This window comes from Coregonus lavaretus (genome assembly GCF_964263955.1).
Source record: "Coregonus lavaretus genome assembly, chromosome: 10".
In the NCBI taxonomy this organism is placed as follows: domain Eukaryota; kingdom Metazoa; phylum Chordata; class Actinopteri; order Salmoniformes; family Salmonidae; genus Coregonus; species Coregonus lavaretus.
The window spans coordinates 39,155,222-39,175,464 of record NC_139997.1 but is presented as its reverse complement, the minus strand read 5'-3'; the positions used below and the strand labels follow the sequence as shown (position 1 = coordinate 39,175,464).

The following is a 20,243-nucleotide window of genomic DNA, read 5'->3' as shown; positions in this document are numbered from 1 at the left end:
GAATAACTTCAGAGAAGTGTAGCTCTATGACAGAGATTGAGGCAGGGAGTGCCTACGGCATGCCTGTAGCACTGTAATGAAGTTTGTGGCTGGTGTGCCCATAATGGGCCGACCGGCCAGACTTTCCCAGACTCGACGGGGGACTTTAATCTGAATATTGTATCTCCCCACCTAGCTACCCAATTAACACCAAGCACTTTACCCTGCCGAGTCCCAGGATGGCGCAGTCAGCATCATGGTGCATGACAAACTGGCACCAAACAACCAAACAGCCTTTGATTAATGGACGTAATACTGTAGTGTACTACACCAAGGCAGGATATTGTATTCATACAGAAAATACCAGAAATCAAATATTTTCATTTTTTTCTCTCGTAGCAGTAGGCCTGTTCTCCTCTCTCTCTCTACAGTGGTACTGACTATTTTGTCATGGAGCTTTGGAATGTTGAGTGTTCCGGAATGGTACTGGCTTTTGCATTCTAAGGTCATGGACCACAAATAGATGTACAGCAACATTCATCCTGTTAAAGCCCATGGATAATGAGCAAATTACTGTGTGTTGTGCTGGCTGGTCTTACTCTGAATGATTTGTGTGTCCACTTGGTAGTTTATTTACACACACCATAATCATCTCATTAAAAGCTACTTGGTGCTCATCAGAAGACACTGCCTTAGCCCCAATGTGCTCCCATTAAACCTCTGCATTCAAAACATATTTTGCTAAGCACCAGAGAGGTAGAACTAAGCAGTCTTAACCAAGCAGACAAATGGTATAGTTTGCAATCATGGTACAACTATCACCCAATATCATTATGGAGCATTAGGAAGAGAAATAAGACTGATCGTCTCCCAAGTGGAACATGATTCACATTCATAAAATGCAAGGGTTGTGTAATATTAACACAATGTTATTTTAGGAATGCGTAGTTAAATTGCAAGTTGCTTGGAAGATAAAATATTACATTTTCCCGGTGCTACATTATGCACGTGCCCTTTCAGAGATGGGGAAATATATTTTTTCTATTTCTGCTGATTTGAATGACATTTACAGATTAATATTGATTTTTGAGTGGGAAAAATAAAGTTATGAATATCAACCTTTTTGATTGGATTTGTTTTCCCTTATGAACTTTGCACTGGATCAAGTCAGTCTGCTATTATTGTTCCTGTTTCACCAAGAGTAATTTAATACATTCAGCTATGAGATGTAACATTTTTGTATTGTTGATCATATCGAGAACTCTTTCAATCTCACTATGAAGATGTTCTTGTGATTTCTGGCTCCATATTCAGCACATGTTGGTTGTAGCTATATTACTGTATCCGCTAAGTTTCTTTCGTAAGAATAAACAGATCCCTATCTAAGTTAAGAAGGTACACAAATAAATGATCGTATATGCATGCTGTAGCCACCACTTATTCGTTTTTGATCAGAGGAAGTGGTTCATAAGAGGACCTCTTGTAAGACATTGTGTACACCAGTGGTCAGCAACCTTTTCTGAACCAAGATCACTTTCTGAGTCAAAATGCAAGCCGAGATCTACCTCTCAATTATATATTTTTTACGTAAGCCTATGCAACATTAACCAATTAAAAACAGTTTTGTAGCAATAAGGTTTGTGCAGTAGGTTATAGGCCTACTTGAATGGCTATGCTTGAATTTCCCTGGCAGTGTTGTTCTTCTCAGACGATTTTGAAATTATATATTTTTTTAAAATAGGTACAGTATATGATCACACTGGTAATATATAATTTGTTGTATTACTTGTGAGCATAATAATGAGTTTTTTTTTTCTGGACTGATGGCCAGTCTGAGGGGACGGAGGGAGCATCGGTGAGGCTGCCTCTCACCCGACTCCCCGTCCCTCTGTCCGCTGAGAAAGGGGGACACAATCTTCCAGCTGATGGCGAAACAAGTCGCACTGCCTCATGCACCAATTCATGTTGTTACTCCTATGACCAGAGAAAGTGAAATATTCCTCGTTATTAAAAAAGACACAAGCCGCTAATAATAACAACACAAGCTTATTGGAACACTTTGCTATTTTATGGCTTATAAAAATGTTGAACAAAGTGTTGACAGTGCTAAATAACAACTTAATAATTAAAATTACTCCTAAAAACAGCAGCTCTTTGCTGTATTCGTTGAGTCTCTCTCTAGTCATGGTTTTAGAAGTTTTAAAATCACACAGTATCAACTGTGCTGTACGTTTGAGGTTTATCTTTTACAGTCTATGGCTCGAGGAAACTGTGCAGACACCGTGATCTGAGCTGATCTGATCTGATTGGCCAGCGGTAGGCCTATAGGTGCACTTGATTTGCTCTCTGGGCCTGTCGGGTAGGCGGAGTTCTACCTTCAGACACATGAAATGGTTCAAAATGGGAACACTTTGCCTTCCGGGCGCTAGGCCTGCGGAATGAAGTGCACCTACCACCAACAGCGTGTTAAACGAATGTAAAAAAAAATAGGAACGCAAGGCTTTATCGTTGTTGTTTTTTACAGAAATGTTTGGTGATCGATTAGGAATGCCTTGGAAATCGACCAGTCGATCACAATTGACCGGTTGGTGACCACTGGTGTACACAATAAGTCCATTACCTGTCTCTAACCTAATGATAGAGAACAGGGTAGCCTAGTTAGTTGGTGTGGAGCTGCAACAGTGGAGTCAGAGGATCAGGTGAAAAAATAGGTGGTAGGCCTATTTATTTGGTGGTAGAACTGGTAGAAGACTGGATCCAGATATGTATTTACAAAATATAGGCCTACAAATGGTGAGAAATTATGAAAATAGTTGATGACAAAAATACTTCATTAAAAAAATAAGAACTGGCACTGCCAATAGCAATATTACCTCAACTGGCGGACAAAGGTGAAATCGCCTCAAACAGGCAAAACGCCCATAAACTCAAGCATCTAAATATTATGGCATAGCTAAAGTCACATCATGTTACCAAGACAAAGAGCTCTACCTTAATGAGGAGAAGTGAGAACGGGCATGCTAAAAGGTTTTGACTAGATGGTATACAGCTACGGATAAAAGTGACTTTTCATAGCAGGTTAGGGGAACTTACGCAGCAGGTTAGGAGAATTAACGTAGCAGGTTAGGATAATTAAGTTTAGGTTAGGAAAAGGGTTAGGGCTAGCTAAAATGCTAAAATTCTCCCTGACGAGATTAAAACATGCAACTTTTTTAACGTAGCTGTATACCATAATCTAGCCGCAAACATGCTAAAATGACATGCCCTAACCTGACATAAACCATTTACACCTTTAAACAGGTTAATTCTAATGATACACTTTTTGATTATACAATTTAATACAATACTATTGCACAAATAGACAAACAATGACCACAAATGAATATGTTTATGAAAATAAAGGCATAATTTGCATAAATTTTGGCATATGTCTCCTGAGTGGCACAGTGGTCTAAGGCACTGCATCGCAGTGCTAGCTGTGCCACTAGAGATCCTGGTTCGAATCCAGGCTCTGTCGTAGCTGGCGGCAACCGGGAGACCCATGGGGCGGTGCACAATTGGCCCATGGTAGGGGAGGGACTGGCCGGCAGGGATGTTGCTCAGTTGGTAGAGCATGGCGTTTGCAACACCAGGGTTGTGGGTTTGATTCCCATGGGGGGCCAGTATAAAAAATAAATAATAATAATGTATGCACGAACTGTAAGTTGCTCTGGATAAGAGCGTCTACTAAATGTAAACATGTGCATTTCTGATAAGCAATGCATACACCCCCACAGCGGGAGAAACCAAACACTGAGAGGTTGGCAGCCTGTGTCTAAAGCCCTGAACTGAACTGCCTTATAGACTATAAAGTAACCTCACAAAAAACAGCCTTGTTTCAACTGGTGGTGTTGACTCCCCACTCATCATTTTCCAGCCACACCTACCCTGAGTAATTACCTCTACACGCACAGAAGAACAGCCTCGTCTGGCCAGGGGGCTGGCTGCAGCACAGAATACAAATGGCCCATAAAAATGCCTTCAACTGCCAATTAGTCAAGCAAGATATGTACTGAGTCTGCAATTAATAACCTTTTACCACAAGCCGGGTAAAGATGGCGCAGCCTAATGAGCATTTGATTGTCATATTTGTCTTGAATGCTGTTAAAGATTACAAATGTCAGAGGGCAAACATTGTCAGGAGCCTCTTCTGATTTCTTGCTGAAGTTTGTAGTATGGGGAGTTTTCCCCCCTCTGTTCCCAGAGGATAGAAGGACAGTGGGGTGAAGGCAATCCTCTCTGCTTCACGGGGCGAGTGTTTGGGTCAAGGCCAAGGTTTAGTGGCTGTCAGGCGGCAATGATAGAAAGGTCAGCCCAAGCAGAGCTCAGGGCAGAACAGACGGGTTCATGTCAAGGTTACTAGTGTGCTTTACACTACACAGCAAAACACTACTGTGCTGTGATGAACTGCAGCCCTACACTAGAACACAGATGCAAAATATCAGTATTCATCATTGTGCTACTGTTATATTACTACTGAATAATGCTAATGATAAATATTGATTCTAAAAATTGTGTCAGGTATCAGGATGTGATGTTAGGATGCAATTGAGAATTCAAAGCCTGCTATATTAAAGTTGCACTATGCAGAAATCGCTCCGCCATTTCCTGGTTGCTAAAACTGTAATAGTTTGGCTAATTTCAGTTTATGTGACAAAATAAGATAATATAGTGTAGAGAATCATTGTACCATCTAAACTGCTGTGAAATATATTTTGAAGCTGGTGTACAAAACCGAAAGTAAAAGATGCAAAAACTAAACTTAAGAATGAGAAGCATAGAAATAGCACACATAGAACAGATCTACCGCTTCTTAGACTTGCTTTCAAGGAGAATGATGGATCTATAACCCACATTTCTATGTAAATTTGGTCAGGTTGCTCAAAAAGTTACATATTGGCACTTTAAGTAGAGTGTATAAGAAGACATTGCTCTAGGATGCAAGAACTACATTGTTCACCACATGATTTCAGTCATTGTATTTGATTGTTATCTCTCAATCTGTTCCTACAACGGCTCCTCCGCTGTGTTTCTAAAAGCAACTCAATCTTTTACCACCACCACCCAGCAGCAACCCCTTAGAACAAGAACACGTTGATTAAGGACACTAATATCCAAATAATTACTTTTTACTTGGGTGATATATTTTTATCACAATACTGAGACACAACATTATCTCATTTTAATAACTCTACCTACATGTACCTATTACCTCAATTACCTCGACTAACCGGTGCCTCCGCACATTGACTCGGTACCGGTACCCCCTGTATATAGCCTCGCTATTGTTATTTTACTGCTGCTCTTTAATTATTTGTTACTTTTATTTCTTATTATTTTTTTATTTAATGGTTTTGTGCTATTTTTTTTGGTATTCTTTCTTAAAATTGCATTGTTGGTTAAGGGCTTGTAAGTAAGCATTTCACTGTAAGATCTACACTTATTGTATTCGGCGCATGTGACAAATAAAATGTTATTTTATTTTATTTGATCCATGTGTGAGGTATATATATGTGTCACGATCGTCGGAGGAAATGGACCAATGCGCAGCGTGATAAGTGAACATACTTATTTATTAATTCACCACACGAACAAAACAACAAACGATACGAAACGTGAAGTCCTTGGTTACAATACAAACCATACGGAACAAGATCCCACAACACACTGTGGAAAACAGGCTGCCTAAGTATGGTTCCCAATCAGAGACAACAAGCAACAGCTGATACACGTTGCCTCTGATTGAGAACCACACTGGCCAACATAGAAACAAAATACTAGTTAATCACCCTAGCACACAAAACACAGAAACAACACACCCTGGCTCAACATAACAGAGTCCCAGAGCCAGGGCGTGACAGTACCCCCCCCCCCCAAAGGCGCGGACTGCGACCGCGCCAAACATAAACCGAACAGGGGAGGGCCGGGTGGGCATTCCTCCTCGGAGGCGGTTCCGGCTCCGGGCTTGACCCCCACCCTCCAACAAACCCCCCAAAGCGCCCCTGGTCCGGTCTGGCCCTGCTGGCCGGAGCTGGACTGAACACTGGTGGAGCGGATTGCTCTAGCTCCGGAGTGGAGCAGCTGACCGGTGCCGGACCAGTCACCGGTGGAACAGGCACGGGCTGTGCCGGGCTGACGACGCGCACCATTGGCTTGGTGCGGGGAGCAGGAACAGGCCGGACCGGGCTGACGACGCGCACCACAGGCTTGGTGCGGGGAGCAGGAACGAGCCGGACCGGGCTGACGACGCGCACCACAGGCTTGGTGCGGGAAGCAGGGACGGGCCGAACCGGGCTGACGAAGCGCACCACAGGCTTGGTGCGGGGAGCAGGAACGGGCCGGACCAGGCTGATGACGCGCACCCCTGGCTTGGTGCGGGGAGCAGGAACGGGCCGGACCGGGCTGACGATGCGCACCACAGGCTTGGTGCAGGGAGCAGGAACAGGCCGGGTCGGGCTGGCGACGCGCACCATTGGCTTGGTGCGGGGAGCAGGAACAGGCCGGGCCGGGCTGGCGACGCGCACCATTGGCTTGGTGCGGGGAGCAGGAACAGGCCGGGCCGGGCTGGCGACGCGCACCATAGGCTCGGTGCGAGGGACATGAACAAGCCGGACCGTACTGGGGACACACACCACTGGCCCTACGCGGGGATCAGGAACGGGCCGGACCGGACTGGCAACACACCCCAGTACCTCTCGCCGTGCCTCTACATTCTCCTTCCCCCTGGTGACCAGTGACTCCCGTAACCTGGCGGCCTCCTTTGCCAACCCGCTGAACCACTCTATCCCGGCCTCCTGCTGCCCCGTCGTCCACGGCGTGAGCCCCCCCCTAAAAAAATTCTGGGCGTCTCTCCTCCCCGTGGGCCAGGCCTCCATGGCTCTCGCCAGACTCTCGCTCCTCTGCTCCCAAGTCCAGCCTCTCTCCTCCTCCCGCGGCTTGACCCAGTCGAGGTTAATATCCTTTAGAGCCCTCTCTGGCGTTGGCTCCTGGACACGCTGCTTGGTCCAGTTATGGTGGGATCTTCTGTCTCGATCGTCGGAGGAAATGGACCAATGCGCAGCGTGATAAGTGAACATACTTATTTATTAATTCACCACACGAACAAAACAACAAACGATACGAAACGTGAAGTGAAGTCCTTGGTTACAATACAAACCATACGGAACAAGATCCCACAACACGCTGTGGAAAACAGGCTGCCTAAGTATGGTTCCGAATAAGAGACAACAAGCAACAGCTGATACACGTTGCCTCTGATTGAGAACCACACCGGCCAACATAGAAACAAAATACTAGATAATCACCCTAGCACACAAAACACATAGAAACAACACACCCTGGCTCAACATAACAGAGTCCCAGAGCCAGGGCGTGACAATATGTCTCCCGAGTGGCGCAGTGGTCTAAGGCACTGCATCGCAGTGCTAGCTGTGCCACTAGAGATCCAGGCTCTGTCGTAGCCAGCCGCACAATTGGCCCAGCGTCGTCCAGGGTTGGGGAGGGAATGGCCGGTAGGGATGTAGCTCAGTTGGTAGAGCATGGCGTTTACAACGCCAGGGTTGTGGGTTCGATTCCCACGGGGGGCCAGTATGAACATAAAAAAAAAAAATATATGTATGCACTCTGGATAAGAATGTCTGCTAAATGACTAAAATGTAAATGTATATTAATTGTTCTAAGTATGTTCTCTGTCTCCACTCTCGTTCTTCCTCCAGATTGGTCTTGCATTGTGGATCCCATGACTGAATGAGTTTGGTTCAGTGTTGCCAGGCATGGAGCAGATGGATTGTAAGCCTTACCAGTCATTGTCCAAGGCCCGGAATGAGATGGAGCTTGCCTACACCAGCTCCTCAGACGAAAGTGAGGATGGCAGGAACCTTTGCAAATCCTACACATCCCGAGAGACCCTGCCCGACTACGGCCAGGAGATGAGACTCAACTACAACAGCCACAGAGCCAAGCAGAAAACAGTGGAAGAGCCCACTGGAGGTACGGCATAACACCACAAACCAATTTAACCAGTCAAAGTGAGATTGTTAAATAGTAATTGAATTGAAATAGCAATTCATTTTAATTGGTAACTGCAGTGGGGGCATTTATTATGTAAATGCCCGTTCCATTTTGGAGTTATCCCAGGTTCCAGTTTTGACATTCAGGTTAATCAGTTTTCCCTGCACACAGGTTATGGTCAGTTATGAAATCAAAATGGCAGGGAGGTTGCAGGGGGAAAAAGGTAAGGCAGTGTGACTGGATAACTGATTGTATGCATGATAAGACATTGCAGCTATCGTGACATTGCAGCTAGCAGAATGAATTTTATAATCTCATGTTCCCGTATCCACATATCCCCTGGCAAATGTATGAAAACTCTGCTCTGCTGCTGCTGCAGTGACTATGGAAGTATTGCATGCTAATGTGGAAGGTAGACTCAGTTGTATATTGCTGGGAAAATTTTGAATTAGAGGTAATTCAGTTATTCCATCAATTGTTTCCTAGTCAGTCACACATAGGAGCTTTTTAACACCTTAGGCTGTGTTGGGGTTTGGTGGGTGGGATGGTATGGTGGGGGGGGGGTTGTATAATTATGTTTGAATTGACTTTTTCTCTGTAGAAAATAACACAATCACACCTCTATTTTATCCACCCTAAACAAATCTATCGTTAGGAAATGAGAATAGGAAATGAGTGTTGCAGGGAAAACACAATGTAATCAAGGTCAAAACTCACTTAAAGAATTATGAATGGTTTGAGTGGAGATGTTTTTACTCCGCTTTACATTGCAGTCTATATTGTTATCTACCTTATTCACTGGAGACATAGTGCAGTATGTCATCACTGTCGCTTGATGGCTTCAGGAAGACATGAAATAACACTATGGAGATTAAAGGAGATTGTTTATCTTTCACAATACACATTATAGGACTTGAAATTATTATAGACTAATTTCTAATTTGATAAGACATTTGATAAGGTAACAGTAATTTCATACATTTCCATATTGCTTTATTACTTGTCAAATATTCACGGTTACTAGGGATGCCCAGATAAGACAAATCTGGGACAATAACCAATATTTTATTGGCCATGATGACCGTTACTGATATCGGGGGAAAACAAGCGCTTGTGAGATTGGGGCAACAACACAATCACAAACGACAGTGTCATTGGAAAATAATGATTTATAGGAGCTACTGTAAGGTTTCCTCACCACAGTTGTATTTTATGATGTCAATTCTACATAGGACCTATACGAAATATATTTGTAAGGTTATTGGGCAAAGTGGGCAAAGTATGTACAAGTGCAGAACATGGATGATAACAGAAGATTACCGTAAAACATTATTGTAATGGTGATAATACACTTGTACCGCCGTAGTTCAACTTTGATCACTGTTGCTGTTCTTATTGTTTTACATACAAGTTCTTCTAACCCTATTCTGTCTCGTCTCATGGAGTCCTGGAATAAATGCACTTGTGAAATATACAGTTTTCACATATTTATATATTTATTTATTTGGTATCATTATTATTATTATTATTATAAAACATTTTTGTTGAAGGTGTGACTTCTATGTGTGAATGTGTATTTTTATATATACAGTTGAAGTCGGAAGTTTACATACACTTAGGTTGGAGTCATTAAAACTCGTTTTTCAACCACTCCACAAATTTCTTGTTAACAAACTATAGTTTTGGTAAGTCGATTAGGACATCTACTTTGTGCATGACACAAGTAATTTTTCCAACAATTGTTTACAGACAGATTATTTCACTTATAATTCACTGTATCACAATTCCAATGGGTCAGAAGTTTACGTACACTAAGTTGACTGTGCCTTTAAACAGCTTGTCATGGCTTTAGAAGCTTCTGATAGGCTAATTGACATAATTTGAGTCAATTGGAGGTGTACCTGTGGATGTATTTCAAGGCCTACCTTCAAACTGGAGGTGTACGGCACCTCCTTACCTTCAGCCTCTGATCAGACCCTACACCCAAACGAGGGCACTACGTTCATCCACCTCTGGCCTGCTAGCCCCCCTACCTCTACGGAAGCACAGTTCCCGCTCAGCCCAGTAAAAGCTATTCGCTGCTCTGGCACCCCAATGGTGGAACAAGCTCCCCCACGACGCCAGGACAGTGGAGTCACTGAACACCTTCCGGAGACACTTGAAACCCTACCTCTTTAAGGAATACCTGGAATAGTCTAATAGTAATCCTTCTACACCCCCCCTCCCCCAGTGGTGGTTGTCCCACTAGCTATCCTAAGTTGAATGCACCAATTTGTAAGTCGCTCTGGATAAGAGCGTCTGCTAAATGACTTAAATGTAAATGTAAATGTACCTGTGGATGTATTTCAAGGCCTACCTTCAAACTCAGTGCCTCTTTGCTTGACATCATGGGAAAATCAAAAGAAATCAGCCAAGACCTCAGAAATGTTTTTGTAGACATCCAGAAGTCTGGTTCATCCTTGGGAGCAATTTCCAAATGCCTGAAGGTACCACGTTCATCTGTACAAACAATAGTACGCAAGTATAAACACCATGGGACCACGCAGCCGTCATACCGCTCAGGAAGGAGATGCGTTCTGTCTCCTAGAGATGAACTTACTTTGGTGCGAAAAGTGCAAATCAATCCCAGAACAACAGCAAAGGACCTTGTGAAGATGCTGGAGGAAACAGGTACAAAAGTATCTATATCCACAGTAAAACGAGTCCTATATCGACATAACCTGAAAGGCCGCTCAGCAAGGAAGAAGCCACTGCTCCAAAACCGCAATAAAAAAGCCAGACTACGGTTTGCAACTACTCATGGGGACAAAGATCGTACTTTTTGGAGAAATGTCCTCTGGTCTGATGAAACGAAAATAGAACTGTTTGGCCATAATGACCATCGTTATGTTTGGAGGAAAAAGGGGGTCCTTGCAAGCCGAAGAACACCATCCCAACCGTGAAGCATGGGGGTGGCAGCATCATGCTGTGGGGGTGCTTTGCTGCAGGAGGGACTGGTGCACTTCACAAAATAGATAGCATCATGAGGAAGGAAAATTATGTGGATATATTGAAGCAAAATCTCAAGACATCAGTCAGGAAGTTAAAGCTTGGTCGCAAATGGGTCTTCCAAATGGACAATGACCCCAAGCATCCTTCCAAAGTTGTGGCAAAATGGCTTAAGGACAACAAAGTCAAGGTATTGGAGTGGCCATCACATTTACATCATTTAGCAGACGCTCTTATCCAGAGCGACTTACAGTTAGTGAGTGCATACATTATTATTATATATTTTTCATACTGGCCCTCCGTGGGAATCAAACCCACAACCCTGGCGTTGCAAACACCATGCTTTACCAACAAAGCTACATCCCTGCCGGCCATTCCCTCCCCAACCCTGGACGACGCTGGGCCAATTGCGCGCCGCCCCATGGGTCTCCCGGTCACGGCCGGCTACGACAGAGCCTGGATTCTAACCAGGATCTCTAGGGGCCTTAGACCACTGCGCCACAAAGCCCTGACCTCAATCCTATAGAAAATGTGTGGGCAGAACTGAAAAAGCATGTGCGAGCAAGGAGGCCTACAAACCTGACTCAGTTACACAAGCTCTGTCAGGAGGAATGGGCCAAAATTCACCCAACTTATTGTGGAAGCTTGTGGAAGGCTACCCGAAACGTTTGACCCAAGCTAAACAATTGAAAGGCAATGCTACCAAATACTGACCTACTGGGAATGTGATGAAATAAATAAAAGCTGAAATAAGTCATTCTCTCTACTTTTATTCAGACATTTTCACATTCTTAAAATAAAGTGGTGATCCTAACTGACCTAAAACAGGGAATGTTTACTGGGATTAAATGTCAGGAATTGTGAAAAACTGAGTTTAAATGTATTTGGCTAAGGTGTATGTAAACTTCCGACTTCAACTGTAGTTGACATGACACATTCCTTGATCATTGTAATATCAATTGAATCATTTGAAGAGAATAATTGGAGAACAAAGTAGTCATGCTGAAACAATCAGTCTTCAGTATAATGACTATGATGTCATTATAATCTATATGAGGATCCTCTAATGATGCCTATCAATGATTGATCATCAGAAGATTAGAGTAGGTATTTCTAATTCAAATTATGATTTTACACTTTCTAAAGAGAACACTTAATATTTATTTCACATACAGTGTACTGTATTTGAAGGCACATTTTACATACATATGAATAACACCTGAACATCATATCCCTCACATTGATATGATTAACAGTGACATTTCTAATCAAACGATCATCTTTATACAGTAGTATCTTATTTTCTTTAGATTTACCTTTAAACCTATGTGAATGATAGAAAATACATCTTGTCATCTATTGGTTTGTTTTAACTGCAAATGTGAGCTCAAATCGGCTTTATGCTCCCATGTATTGCGGTATTCAAATGATACACTGAACAAAACATTTTGTTCTGGTTACCTTGGAAACTGCATAAAATGAACAAATGACATTTGCTCGGAGCAGCAGCTTTTTCAACCTGAACAGATTGATAGCAAAACAGTATGCACAGGATTTCAGCCCCTTTCGTGGAGAGGAGAACATTCTCTGTGCTCATTTATGTTCCCATTTTCCGCTGGTGCCTCCATTTCGCGGCTGTGATTTTAAGGGGCAGGAGGTCGTAGAGAGATATTCACTGACAAGAAATTGGTCAAGGACATGGGTTCCTGACTGGCGTAATTAGTGTAGAGATTATTACTTGAGAGTGAGGTCAGTTAAGTCACCTTGGTGAGGGATTCTCAAGAGCAGTTTAAAGAAAAACGACACCTCTCCATATGCAAGCCGCACCACAAAGTTGAATACAGACCATGGCCACAGGCTGATATTACTGAGTCTAGTCACACAGGATTCTGATCTACGCCTGATTATTGTGCAGCCCTGTCAAATCCATTAAAACTGTTGCTAAACCAATTTACCTAAAATTTGATCAATACATTTAATTAAATCATTCATTTTTTAAATCACTATACAGTATAACAGGTCTCGGGTATTTGCAATCATTGATATCACACTCTTTAACTCGTTTTGATAAGAAAATCTAATTAGATAATGTACAGTTAATCTCTGAGTGTAAGGGTTAAGTGAAGGTACTCTGTTATATTTTATTCTGGTTTAGCTATGTGACCCAGTCTTTATCACAAATTATCTCTAAGGTGAGGTCATTTCACGCTCAGCAGTGTAAATGTTGATAAAGATTGATCCTCCTTCACAGAGAGAGGTGGATGTCCTGAAAGAGACTTGCAGCAAGATGACAATAAACTGTAAGTCCTCTCGAGATTACATCAGCACTCTCTGTGAATCATTATTAACAATGACTGGGAAAATAGTCTATCTAGAGCAGTGGTCACCAACCGGTCGATCGCGATCGACTGATCGTTCTTCAAGGCATTCCTAGTCGATCACCAAACATTTGTGTAGAAAAGCCAATGATAAAGGCTTGCGTTCCTTTATTTTATTTATTTTTTGCGCTGTTGGCGGTAGGTGCACTTGATTCAGAAGCCCTGTGCACCGGGTAAGCAAAATGTTTACCCATTTCATTTGTATGAAAAGACTAACTCCACCTACCTGGCGGACTGGGAGATCTGTGGCTAAATCGAGTGCGCCTACTGCACTGGCCTATCGGATAGCTCAAATTACCGTGCCTACTGAGTTCCACAACCCCGGCCACAGCAAAGTTTGATACTAGCTTACATAAGATTGAATAACTGTTAAAGCCATGACCACAGAGAGACTGTCAAAGAATACAGCAAAGAGCTGCTGTTTTTATGAGTGAGTTCATGTTTAAGTTTTTATTCAACACTATTACAAAATATAAAACGCGCATCTCCCATATTCCACTTGCGCTGCAGCTGCAATGAATGAGTAGCCAAGTTTATCAATAGCCCGGCATTTTTATTATTATTAACGTTGTGTCTATTTTAATATCAAGGAATATTTCACTTTCTCTGGTCATAGGAACAACATCAATTTGTGCATGAGGCAGATGCGGTGCGACTCGAGTTTCGCCATCAGGTGGAAGACAGTGTCCCCTCTCTCTGGTCAGTCTCACTGGAGGAAAGGAAGAGAGCAGGGACCGTGAGAGGCGTACCCTCTGCTGCTCTCTCCCTCCCTCTGCTGAGACGCGTGTTTAATACAACTGGGAACTTGGAAATCTCCACCTTCCGACTTCAGTGCGTTCTAGACAACTGGGAACAAGGAAAATAACGAGATCCGACTGAAAAATATTTTTGAATGGTCATCCAACTCTGAATTCCAAGTTGGAAACTCGGCTAACTTTCGAGATAAATGCCGCATTCAAAACAACTGGGAACTCTGAAAAATACGAGGTCAAATCATGACATCAGTGATTTTCAGGTTGGAAAGTCAGAGCTCTAGAAAGAGGCCGAGTTCCTGAGTTGGAATTCCGTTCAAACCGATTTTTCCCAGTCGGAGCTCGTTTTTCTTTTTGTTCCCATGTGTTTTGAACGTGGCAAATGCACCTACTTTCCGACCTGAAGATCACTGACGTCATGATTTTACCTCGTTTTTTCCCCGATATCCCAGTTGTCTTGAAAGCACCATGACCATCAGATGCAAGTACCATCAGTCCAGTAAAATAAAAAAGCAAATTATTTGCAAATTATTTCAATTTATCTTCAGCTGTGCCTTGCAAGTGCTACACCAATGGATCTATTTTGTTATCAAAGCTTGAGTTTTGAAATATAATTTGGTCTGAGAATAACAATATTGGCAGGCCAGGCATATAGCCAATATGCTGTGATAATGTATTAGGCCTACTGCACAAACCTCATTCCCACAGAACTGTTTATATCAGGTTAATGTAAAAAAAAAAAAAAAAACGTCATGTTTAAAAAGAAATCTGAGCGATAGATCTCGGCTTGCTTTTCGACTGCAAAAGTGATCTTGACTCAGATAAGGTTGGTGACCACTGATCTAGTGGGACAATAACATCGTTGTGGATGGCATACCAGAGTTTTCACATGAGAACTGGGCCGAGACTGAGGAGAAAGTAAGACAAATTATCACTGAAAAGCTGCAGATGGATCATACGAAGATTGATGTGGAGCGCGCCCACAGGTCTGGAAAATATGTAACCAGCCTAGGTGACAGACCCAGGCCGATAGTGGTCGAGTTCCTGAGGTTTAAGGACGAGATTGCCAAGAACTTGAGAGGAACCAACATCTTCCTCAACGAGGACTTCTCTGAAGCTGTGCGCCAGAGGCGGAAATAACTTATCCTAGCAATGAAAGTTGCCAGAGAGCATGGGAACATTGCTCACATCCACTACGACAGGCTCATTGTCCACCCTCCCTCCCAAAAGCCTGGGAGGAATGAGAGAGCCTCAGGGTCAGTAGCTTCAGCCCAACATCACACACACATATTTATTTTGTCTCCATATTATGTCTATCTCCGATAAGCTACCAAGGAAAGGGCTAAAAATCGTCCATATTAATATAGCCTTAGAAATAAGGTTCATGAAATCAATAACTTGCTAACATCGGATAACATTCATATACTGTCCTATCTCTGAAACTCACTTCGATAATTCCTTTGATGATACAGCAGTAGCAATATAGGGATATAACTTCTACAGAAAAGACAGGAATGCCTATGGGGGAGGTGTTGCTGTATATGTTCAGAGCCATATTCCTGTGAAGCTTAGAGAGGATCTCATGTCAAATGTTGTTGAAGTGTTGTGGTTGCAAGTTCAACTGCCTCATCTAAAACCTCTTATTTTGGGGTGCTGCTATAGGCCACCAAATGCTAACAGTCAGTATTTGGATAATATGTGTGCAATGCTTAATAATGTGTGAGATGTTAACAGAGATGTCTATTTTCTGGGTGACCTGAACATTGACTGGTTAGCAACTAGCTGTCCTCTCAAGAGGAAGCTTCTAACTGTGACCAATGCCTGTAATATGACCCAGGTTATCACTCAACCAACTAGAGTGCATACCAATTGTGTTGGATCTATTACATCCACTTGTATTGATCATGTATCTTCACTAATGCTGCAAAGCTTTGCTCCAAAGGTTGGGCTTAAAGTAATTTATAAGAGATCATATAAACTGTTTTCTCAGAATTATGTTGTATGAGGAATGAATCCAGATACAGCACTGGAAGTATTTGTAAAATGATTCATGCCAATTGTTGACAAGCATGCACCTGTTAAGAAAGTGTGATAACTATTAGAGACCCATGGATTGATGATAAATTGAACAATTGTATGGTTCAAAGAAATTATGAAAAAGAAGTCAGGCTGCTAAGCTGATTGGTTGACGTACTGTAAATTGAGAAATGTTGTGACTAAACTTAACAAAAAGAAGCAGAAATTATATTACTAAACAAAGATAAATGACATAAAACACAATGGAAAAATACTGTGGAGTACCTTAAATGATATAATGTGCAGAAAACCCAATTCATCTCCATCGTTCATTGAAGTTGATATTGCCAATCATTTCATTGACTATTTCACTAGTAAAGTGGAAAAACTCAAAGTGAAATGACAACATTGAACAGTGAACCATCATCATTTTGTATAAAAGATCTAATAATGAAAGAGAAGGATTGCTGTTTTGAATTTGGTCAAGTTAATGTCGGAGAGGTAGAAAAATATTGTTATCCATCAATAATAAGTCACCAGGTATAGACAACCTTGATGGGAAGCTATTGAGAATGGTTGCAGACTACAATTATTGCCACCCCTTTTTGCTATATCTGTAACCAAAGCCTAAAGGAGTGTGTGTCCACAGGTAAGGAAGGAAGCTAAAGTAATTCCTCTGCCTAAAAATAGTAAAGCACCTTTTGCTGGCTCTAACAGCAGCCCAATCAATTTGCTGCCTGTTCTTAGAAAACTGATGGAGAGGATTGTGTTTGACCAAATACAATGCTCTTTTTCAGAGAACAAGTTAACTACTGACTCAGCATGCATATAGAAAAGGACACTCAACTTGTACTGCACTGACTCAGATTACTGATGATTGGTTAAAATAAATGGATAATAAGATGCTAGTTGGAGCTGTATTGTTAGATTTCAATGCAGCCTTTGATGTTATTGATCAGAAATTGTTGTTTAAAAAACAGACTTGCTATTGCTTTACATCACCTGCTATCACATGGTTGGATAGTTATTTATCCAATAGAACCCAGAGAGTGTTCTTCAATGGAAGCTTCTCTAACATCAGATATGTACATTGCGGTGTCCCTCACGGCAGTTGCCTTGGGCTGTTACTCTTCTCTATTTTTACAAATGATTTGCCACTGATCTTAGACAAAGCTAGAATGACTACAGTGCGTTCGGAAAGACCCCTTCCTTGATTGGAGTCCACCTATGGTAAATTCAATTGATTAGACATGATTTGGAAAGGCACATACCTGTCTATATAAGGTCCCACAGTTGACAGTGCATGTCAGGGCAAAAACCAAGCCATGAGGTTAAAGGAATTGTCCGTAGAGCTCCGAGACAGGATTGTGTCGAGGCACAGACCTGGGGAAGGACACCAAAAACTCTGCAGCATTGAAGGTCCCCAATAACACAGTGGCCTCCATCATTCTTAAATGGAATACGTTTGGAACCACCAAGATTCTTCCTAGATCTGGCCGCCCGGCCAAACTGAGCAATCAGGGGAGAAGGGCCTTGGTCAGGGAGGTGACCAAGAACCCGATGGTCACTCTGACAGAGCTCCAGAGTTCCTCTGTGGAGATGGGAGAACCTTCCAGAAGGACAACCATCTCTGCAGCACTCCACCAATCAGGCCTTTATGGTAGAGTGGCCAGACAGAAGCCACTCCTCAGTAAAAGTCACATGACAGCCCACTTGGAGTTTGCCAAATGGCACCTAAAGGACTCTCAGACCATGAGAAACAAGATTCTCTGGTCTGCTGAAACCAAGATTGAACTCTTTGGCCTGAATGCCAAGCATCACGTCTGGAGGAAACCTGGCACCATTCCTATGGTGAAGCATGTTGGTGGCAGCATCATGCTGTGGGGATGTTTTTCAGCGGCAGTGACTGGGAGACTAGTCAGGATCGAGGGAAAGATGAACGGAGCAAAGTACAGAGAGATCCTTGATGAAAACCTGCTCCAGAGCGCTCAGGACCTCAGACTGGGGCTAAGGTTCACCTTCCAACAGGACAACGACCCTAAGCGTACAGCCAAGACAACGCAGGAGTGGCTTCGGGACAAGTCTCTGAATGTCCTTGAGTGGCCCAGCCAGAGCCCGGACTTGAACCCGATCGAACATCTCTGGAGAGACCTGAAAAAGCTGTGCAGCGACGCTCCCCATCCAACCTGACAGAGCTTGAGAAGATCTGCAGAGGAGACAAATACAGGTGTGCCAAGCTTGTAGCGTCACACCCAAGAAGACTTGAGGCTGTAATCGCTGCCAAAGGTGCTTCAACAAAGTACTGAGTAAAGGGTCTGAATACTTATGTAAAGGTAATATTTACGTTTTTTATTTGTCATTATGGGGTATTGTGTGTAGATTGATGAGAAGAAAAAACAATGTAATCCATTGCGCGCCCCATGCATTGATTCAATCACTGAAGGAATGAGGGGGAGAGGATAACTAAATCTTATCGTCTCCTTGTTCAGTGGTCGATAATCAATGCACGGGCGCAGATCTCCGTCCTTCTTCTTCACAAAGAAGAAACTTGAGGAGGCGGGTGAAGTGGAGGGATGTATATACCCCTGGCGCAGGGACTCGGTGACATATGTTTCCATAGCCACCATTTCAGCCTGTGACATGGGGTATATGACTCCTGGGAGGTACAGCGTCTACCCGGAGGTTTATCGCGCAATGAGATGGGAATTTAGTCGCCTGCGTTTTAGAGAACGCTTGCGTCAGATCGAGGTATTCAGGGGGAATGCGCACGGTGGAGGTACTGTCTGGACTTTCCACCGTTGTTGCACCAACGGAAACACCTAGACACCTACCCTGACACTCTCGCGACCACCCGGTGAGAACCCTCTGCGGCCATGAGAAGGTTGGGTTGTGGAGTGCTAGCCAAGGGATACCTAATACCACAGGGAAAGCAGGAGACTCAATAATGAAAAAAGTAACATGCTCACAATGAGTCTCCTGGGTAATCATGGTGACTGGTGCAGTAACTTCCTTAACCAACCCGGACCCTAATGGTCGACTATCAAGTGCTCTGATGGGGTGTGGAATGGATAGGGGAATCAATGGAATGCCTATACGGTGTGTGAATGCCCTGTCCATAAAGTTCCCAGCTGCGCCTGAATCGACTAGCGCCTTACACTGGAGAAGTACCATGTGCTCAGGAAAGGAGATGTGTATTTTACAGTACGCAGCAGAGGGCTCTGAACGAGTGTGGGTGTTTGATACCTGGGGTGATGCGAGAGTGCCCTGCCTGCCGCCTCTCGGCCCAAAAGAATGTTGACTACGACGTGTAGTGTATTGTCCCTTCGTGCCACCAGAGTGGCACTGTCACTGTCCTCCTCCGCTCTCTCGTCCGGTGGCTCCACCTAGCTTCATCGGCTCGGGATCCGAGTCGTCCAGGGTGGAAACGGGCAGACCCCTACCAGGACGTCCTCTGGCTGCCAGCAGGTTGTCCAAACGAATGGCCATGTCCACCAGTTTGTTGAAGGACAACATGGTGTCTCGGCAGGCTAGCTCCCGTCGGACATCCTCCCGCAGATTGCACCGGAAATGGTCGATCAGGGCCTGCTCGTTCCACCCGGACCCCGCTGCCAGCGTCCGAAACTCCAATGCGAAGTCCTGCGCAGTCCTCATCCCCTGCCTCAGGTGGACCAGCCGCTCGCCCAACTCTCGACCCTCGGGCGGGTGATCGAAGACCACCCGGAAGAGGCGAGCGAACTCCCCGCAGTTCTCCAACGCGGCTCCTCCTTTGTTCCACACCGTGTTGGCCCACTCCAGGGCTTTCCCCGAGAGGCAGGAGACGAGGGCGGACACCTTCTCCTGCTCCGATGGAACCGGTCGGATGCTGGAGAAGTAGAGCTCCAGTTGGAGAAGGAATTCTTGGCACGGCGCCGCTGTCCCGTCGAACTCCCCTGGTCAGGATATCTGGATCCCTCCGGGTGCTGGGGTGTAGGTGGCGGGATCCGGTTGACCAGCTGGTCTCGACGGATTGGGCTCTCTCCTCTCCAGGCGTTGGATGACCTGAAGAACCCGACCCATCGCTTCACCCAAGCTGGCTAGCATA

General features: G+C 43.8%; 1 protein-coding gene across 1 annotated transcript in view; it reads left to right on the top strand.

The window, feature by feature from the left end:
- Nucleotides 1–7,790: 7,790 nt before the first annotated feature.
- The window catches only part of LOC311136644 (teneurin-1-like), a gene marked incomplete at both ends in the record, with an annotated part of 197,434 nt that continues 184,981 nt past the window's right edge, over nucleotides 7,791–20,243 (top strand). The window contains one exon of the mRNA XM_084170849.1: nucleotides 7,791–8,007. Within this exon, the coding sequence (XP_084026975.1) occupies nucleotides 7,791–8,007 (217 nt within the window). The remainder of the gene's footprint in view (nucleotides 8,008–20,243) is intronic.